This window comes from Bison bison, unplaced genomic scaffold (genome assembly GCF_000754665.1).
Source record: "Bison bison bison isolate TAMUID 2011002044 unplaced genomic scaffold, Bison_UMD1.0 scf7180017864148, whole genome shotgun sequence".
Classification (NCBI taxonomy): domain Eukaryota; kingdom Metazoa; phylum Chordata; class Mammalia; order Artiodactyla; family Bovidae; genus Bison; species Bison bison.
In genome coordinates, this window is record NW_011494720.1 from 8,927,920 (window position 1) to 8,935,367 (window position 7,448).

General features: G+C 43.3%; 1 protein-coding gene across 1 annotated transcript; it reads left to right on the plus strand.

Moving 5' to 3' along the window:
- The first annotated feature begins 397 nt into the window (after positions 1 to 397).
- Positions 398 to 5,701, plus strand: MRPL18 (mitochondrial ribosomal protein L18). The gene is made up of 4 exons (XM_010840888.1): positions 398 to 580; positions 1,082 to 1,268; positions 4,571 to 4,802; positions 5,328 to 5,701. Exons 1-4 carry the CDS (start codon positions 529 to 531, stop codon positions 5,397 to 5,399), a joined length of 543 nt encoding a protein of 180 aa, XP_010839190.1. The 5' UTR covers positions 398 to 528; the 3' UTR covers positions 5,400 to 5,701.
- Positions 5,702 to 7,448: the final 1,747 nt, after the last annotated feature.

A 7,448-nucleotide genomic window follows, 5' to 3' on the forward strand; every position in this document is an offset into this window, starting at 1 on the left:
GCAGACCAACGTGTGTGTGTGTGTGTGTGTGTGTGTGTGTGTGTGTGTGTGTGTGTGTGTGTGTGTGTGTGTGTGTGTGTGTGCGTGTGTGTGTGTGCGTGCGTGCGTGCGTGCGTGCGTGCGTGCGTGCGCGCGCGCGCGCGCGTGCGTGCCCGACGATTATCGAGCCCAAGTAAGGTACCAAAACGCCTTGCGGGCCAGCGACGCAGGATGCTGCCGACAAGCGCGGACCGGCTTAACGGACCGTGCCCAACCCCTCTTCTGGCTCACTGCGAGGTGGTTGGCTGGCTCCGGCGTCTCCGTGCGCCACAGCGTATGCGCTGATTGGAGGAATGGAGATGACGGATTGCAGTCTCCGTCACTCAGCTGGAGAGGCTCGTTAGCGCGGCGATCTAGGCCTCTATGACCTTACGTCATTCGAAGGCTTTTCCCTGAGTAAGTATGGCTGCCGCTGGCGGCTCTTTGGGACGCCGTTGAGGAGAAGAGGGCGAGGTCTATCCGAGGCTTTGGCTGCGATTCTCCTCAGCGATGGCGCTTCGGTCGCGGTCCTGGGAGTTGTTGCCGGTTTGCAGAAACCCCGGTAATTCGTCTCAGGTTACACCCCGGGGTCTGCACTGGCAAATGGTCGTTGTATATGCAGCATGCATTATGCATGCTCAGTCGAGTCCAACTCTGTCGACCCCATGGACTGTAGCCACCCAGGCTCCTCTATCCATGGAATTCTCCAGGCAAGAGTACTGGAGTGGGTTGCCATTCTTTTCTCGAGGGGAATCTTCCCCACCCTGGATCGAACCTGCCTCTCTGGCGTGTCCTGCCCGGGCAGGCAGATTCTTTAGGCTCCTGGGAAGCCATCATTTCCCACGGAAAAGTAAAGGAGCTAACGGTAGCGTGGTGACGACATTAGTAGAAAATTAAGGACCAGGTTCTGTGGTGACGACACCCCGTTACCGAACATATCTCTTGTACCTTTTCCAGGGCGCGAGGCCTGAAGTGGGGAAGATGGGCACAAGTTACATCATGTTCCTGATTTGTCCGTATTCGTCATTCTCTTAAGATCCATGTGGTGGTTTTTGTTCTTTAGGATGTCGGGTGGCAGCGTTCTCGACCAGTGCTAAGCCAGTGGTGAAGCCTGAGGCGGACCCCGTGGGAAATGAAGCCGTTGCCCCAGAGTTCACCAACCGGAACCCCCGGAATCTGGAGCTCTTAGCTGTGGCCAGAAAAGAGCGGGGTTGGGGGACCGTGTGGCCCTCCCGTGAGTTCTGGCACAGGTAATTAAGTTGCTCCGTGTTGACCACACAGCCCTGCACGGCAGTTCGTTTAAGGAGCGTGCCAGGTAGCTGCTGGCGATTCTCAGACTTGTGCTGGGTCTAGGAGGGGAAGAGGGAGGCAAACGGTAAATAAATAGGTGTCATGGAAAAAAGGTAGAGAATAGGAGACTGGTTGCCTACCCAAACTCTCCGAAAATAGAATAAAAGCCAAACTATCTGCCAAGAAGAGGGTTCCTAATAGAGGAAAACAGCTAGGGTGGGAATGAGCTAGGTGTGTTTGAGGAACCGAAAGGCTTGTGTACCTAGAGCTCTGGGCCAGAAGGTGAATGGAGAGGTAGTAGGATACACGTCATTAGCTTTGTAAATCAAGGAAGCTTTGGGGGCTTTATTTTTATTGTAGTGGGAAACTGACGGGATTTCTTTAGTTTAAGCCTGAATGGAAGATCATTCTGGTTCCTTTGAGGAGAACAGATTTTTAAGGGGGCAGTGGTAAAGGCAGGAGAGCAGTTAGGGGTTTATTCTTTGTTATAAAGATGGTGAATTATTGAATACTTTCTATTTGCCAGGAACCTGATGCTAGGCACTTTATATGCATTTTCTCATTTACTCCTTAAAAGTACTTTTTGAGGCAAGTGCAGTAAATTCCCCCATTTTATAGAGCAGGGGAATTGAGGCTTAGGGAAGGAAACACGAGGGTTCAAAGAAAGGTGGCAGGGCAGTTCATATTCAAATAATCTGACTCTTAAGTCTAGAATTTTTTTTGAAACACTCAAACTATTATTTTCTGTTAATATTTGGATATTTAAATAATTGGAGACCTACCTCCCCCTTCCCCCCATTTGTCCTGTTCACAGTACTACCAGTAGAAAATTGGAAGTGACCTTGGAGATAATGAGTCCCACTCTTTTATTGCACAGATGGTTTAAGACAAGGATCAGCAGACTTTTGCTCCTGGGCCAAAGCTGGCTTGGTAGCTAAATATTTTTACATTTTTGAAAGGTTCAAATAAAATGCAAAGAATATTTTGTGACACGAAAACTGTAAAGTTCAAATTTCTTTATCCACAAAGAAAGTTTTATTGGCACACAGCCACCACCCATTCTCACCTGGCTGTTCTGGTATTACTGTGGCTGAGTTGAATAGTTGACCTATATTGTTACCTGAAAACTAGGTTCGCCTCTTGGTGGGTGTCAGGCCAGAAGGCACAACCAAGATCAGGAGAGGGAGGGGTTTATTACTTGCAGCAAGTAAAGAGAACACTGGGTGTCTTCCTCAAAGCAGTGTTTCCCCAGACAGCATAACTGGGGAAGTTTTAAGTTAAGGTTACACACATATTCATGAAGGGGCTTGAGCAGAGGAGCACCCAGTATAGAATCAGGGCCAAGGTCTACAGAGTGCTAGCTTTAGTTTGTTGAAGTCACAGGGTCAGCATCGTCATTTCCTTCCTCCACCTGAGTGCAGAAATCCAAGGCGGTATCAGATTGTTCTCTATGTCCCTTGAGGAGGAATCAGGACTCTCTTTTATTCTTTTGTTTCTTGATTGCTTTTCCTTTGTTCCTTCATTCCCTTACTTCCCTTAAGATCATTAATTACTGAGACCTATTCAAGAGCAGTTACAGTGGCCAATCTTAGATCACAAAATGGCTTAGGTCAAAAATGGCTTCTCTTAGGTCAAGAAAGCCACACCTGGTTCTCTTTCTCCAGGGACCCACTACCCTTTCTGCTTTCAATCTGGTCCCTTATAGAAAAAGTGTGTTGACCACTGGATTAAGAGTTTGTGATTTTTTACTAAGACTAACAGCAAAACCAGGAGTAGAACCCATATTTCTAAATCTAGTGCTTTTTATGCTGTTTCATACTAAGAACCTTTCTATAGTCTAATTTCAGCGTTTTCTCCGCACCCCCCCCCCATGTTTTCTTTATCGTGAACTTAATTTCTAAATGTGTAATGTATGCAAATGTTATAAAATCCAAAAAGGAGTAGTTTCTCATGTACCCTTCTATAGCTAGTCTGTGCACATAAGTATAAACTTGTAATTTTTTTTAACATAAATGTTAACATATATGTTGTTCTGCATTTCCCCACCCATTCCTTCACCACTACCCCCACCTCCGCCACAGAATACGTCTTGGAAGTATTTTGTGTTGGTTGGGAACATTGGCTCTGGAGCCAGTCTCCTGGACTTAAATCCTGCCTATGACCATTTCTTACCATTAGTTGTAATATCGCTCAAGTTATTTAACCTTTCTGTGTTGGTTTCTGCAGCCCAAAAGGAAAGAAAGGATAATGGGATTAGTTTGAGACATGAGCTGTACCTGTAAACAATTAGGACTCCCTGGTACAGTCAGTGTTCAATAAATGCTTGCAGCAGCAGTAGCAGCATAAAGTGCTACTTTGTTCTTAACTGTGTAAAATAATTTTAAAGTTACTGTAAAATACCATTGCGTGACTGTTTTAATTCATTGATTCCGGATTGATGATTATCTTTTATTATTTCAACCAGTGTTGCAATTAATTGTCTCATGCATGCAGTTTAGCACTGAGATTGGGCATATATTCATGGGTTTTAAGAGTCATTAATAGTTTCCTTCTCTGTGAACAGTCTGTCCAAATCCTTTGCCTAGTAAGTTACTGGTCATTTTCTTATTGATGATAGGAGGTTTTTTATATATTATGGAAATTAGCCCTTTGAACAATATATGATTTTAAAATATTTTTTGTTTCTTTGTTTGCCTGTTGACTTTACTGTTTTTTTTTTGTTTTTCTTAGCATGCAGAAAACTGTCACTTTTTTTCTTTTTTATAAAAGCCATAGGATATAGTTTGACGTTATGTTAACTAGCTTGATATAGTTAAATAGGCTTATCTTACTTTGAGATTGTTTAAAAATATGTTGTCTTCTAGTACTCACATGACTTCTGTTTTTATATTTAAATGTTTGAGCCATCTTACATTTATTTTGGAAAATATAGAGTAAGTATATCTTTATCCAGTGAAGAGTCAGCAAGTTAGCTCTGCCTCCTCAGTTCCTTTTTTGAAGTAGATACTGTGTAAATCTCAGCTCTAAAATGCCAACTTTCTTCTGGATATTTGAGGCTAAGTAGAAATGTTTGGTTTACTATTGAGGATATCCTCATAAAGGCAGAGGGAAAACAACTCTCCCAAGTAAAAACCAGGTTGAGTATATTGACATAAATGAACGAGACATTGCATTCTTGAGAAGTACTTTTGCACTTATTCACCTGAAGTCATTTGTCTTTAGAATTCTTCTATGATTTTTGTCCTCCTCTCACCTTGTGTAGGTTGCGAGTTATAAGGAGCCAGCATCACATAGAAGCGCTTGTTGAGCATCGCAACGGCCAGGTTGTGGTGTCAGCCTCCACTCGTGAATGGGCCATTAAGAAGCACCTTTATAGCACCAAAAGTGTGGTGGCTTGTGAGAGTGTAGGACGAGTGCTGGCACAGCGGTGCTTGGAAGCAGGAATCAACTTCATGGTCTACCAACCCACGCCTTGGGAGGCAGCGTCAGACTCGGTATTTTTGTTCTCACTACTTAGTTAGGAGGTGTCGTGTTAATTCTTGACATTAGATACTTACATAATAGTAGTTTGTTTATAAAGTTCTTTCCAAGTGTCTGAGCCTGAGTTGAGTGTCCTGATGCGCGGTACCTCACTTCAGCTTCACAGCAGCCTTAGCATCAGGACTCATGGTCTCTCTTCTGTAAGTTAGCTGAGGTTGGCTGACTGGCTCAGTGTGGTGCTGGGCAGGGTTCAAACCCATGCGACCAATTCTGTAGCTGTAATGTTGACTTCTCTGCCGTTCATATAGTATCATCTTGTCCACAGAATATTTTCAAATACTGCTAATCCTTAACATCTCTACACCTTCTTTTATCTGTGTCATTATTAAGATCACTTTCTGAAAAAAACAGTGTAGGCTGGGAAGTTAGCAAGGAGCAGATCGGTGGTTTATTTCTCTTCCTCTTAAGAAGTGAGCTATTTATGGTCAGCTTTTAGTGTTAACTTCATCTTTTCCTTCTTTCTTGATCTTCAAAACCAGACGAAACGACTACAGATTGGCATGATAGAGGGTGGTGTGGTGCTGCAGGAGCCTCGGAGAATCTATGAATGAAGCAGAAGCATTGTTTGGAACTTGTAAATGAAAGCTGTCAGCTCTTCATTCATCAGAAAAGCGCCTCTGGAAGAACTGCCAGCTTGGACGTTTTATACAAAAATTAACAGCAGAATGTTATTAGTTAAGGTTGTCTCCTTCTCCCCTTCAGTATGTTTGTCTTAAATCCAGGGCTGAATTCTTCGTTCTTGGACGTGAGAGAAGTGTCTGAGAAAAATTGTTGCCAATTGTAATTGACTTCTGAAGGACAAATTAAATTGTTGTTTATAAGTTAAAGAATAAAAGTATATTATTAACTCTTATTTTTTAGTTATATGGCATTTTCTCCCAACTATGAACTCTCTGGGGCAAGGATACACATTAAAGGTTTGTGCACTTGGTCATAGCAGGTGGTCTCAGTAAATGAGAACTGTTGCTGCTCAGGTGTGGAGGCTTTTTTTTTAAGTAGGAGATGTCAGTATCAGTTTATTATAAACAGTAATGCAAAGATAAGAGCAAATCCTAACCTTATTGGGCTCCTGGATCCTAACAGAGCCAGATTTGAAGAAAGGAATGCAGTGAGAAAAGGAAATAAGGTGTCTATACCATCTAGAGAAGCTGTTGGGAGATGGAGCCTGAAGTGCATTTGGGTTAATTTAAAGTTGAGGTAGGGTAGATGGGAATCATGGCAGGTCTCTTAAATGAGTGATTAAGTCAGAGTAAGGTGTTAACTGATCTTGGCTATTTAAGAAATGTGGTGAGGAAGAGCCAGTAAGCACAGTGGCTTCTAGCATATTCCCCCCACATTTTAAATATGAAGTCCAATTCTGTATTTATATAGAAGTGAAATAATATTGCTATCATCGATGTGAATATTCAGGGTATTATTTTAAAAGGAAAATGTATGCAATCAACGTTTTTTGAAAGTTTGATTCATTCTGAGAGGCTTTCAGAATGCAATGCTTAGTTTTCCTTTTGATCTGTAGCTATTACAGTAAAGACATTTATAGGTATGTATTAATAGTTCTGGGCTTCCCTGGTGGTTCAGATGGTAAAGAATCTGCCTGCAATGCAGGAGATCTGGGTTTGAACCCTGGGTTGGGAAGATCCCCCTGGAGAAGGGAATGGCCACCCACTCCAGTATTCTTGCCTGGAGATTCCCATGGACAGAGGAGCCTAGCAGGGTCCATGGAGTCACAGAGTCAGGCACGACTGTGTCTAACACCACCACCATGATAGTTTTAATATTTTCTTCGCTCATCTTAAAGACCACAGTTCTAAAAGGCTGTCAAAACGAGTCTAGAATTCAAGGGAGGACACAAGACCATGGACTGGGGTAGTGTGGCTTTGGAAATTGACAACAGGGTTCACCTGTAAATGGTAGTGGTTCAGTTGATTAGTGGAGTCTGCGACCCCATGGACTAAAACTGGACAGGCTCCTCTGTCCGTGGAATTTCCCAAGCAAGAATATTGGAATGCGTTGTGATTTCCTTCTCCAGGGGATCTTGGGCACTTAGAGATCAAACCCACCTCTCCCTCACTGACAGGTGGATTCTTTACCACTGCACCACCTGGTGGGGATTTTTTTCTTGGAGGCATAGGATCTAGATCATCTCAGTATCAAGAATTCCTTCAGTTTGGGCAATTTTTGAGACTTGGTATAGCAAGTATGATAAATGGTGTTACAAAGGCAACAGCAATGCCAAGTAGGGAAAAGGGGACCGGGGAGGAGAGGAGGGTACGGGGCAAACGTATGTTAACAGTGATGGCCAAGGTGGCAAGAAGTGATTTAAAAACCAGAGGCTATGTGGGCCCCCTATCCCCGCACCATGGCTGCAGTACCTGCTTTATTGCAGTTCCTTCAGGCTCTGTTTACTGGTCTGTTTTTACTCTTTCGGGCACTACTTTGTCCTACCATTGCCTCTTTTTTTTTTTTTCTTCTAATTTTATTTTATTTTTAAACTTTACATAATTGTATTAGTTTTGCCAAATATCAAAATGAATCCGCCACAGGTATACATGTGTTCCCCATCCCGAACCCTCCTCCCTCCTCCCTCCCCATACCATCCC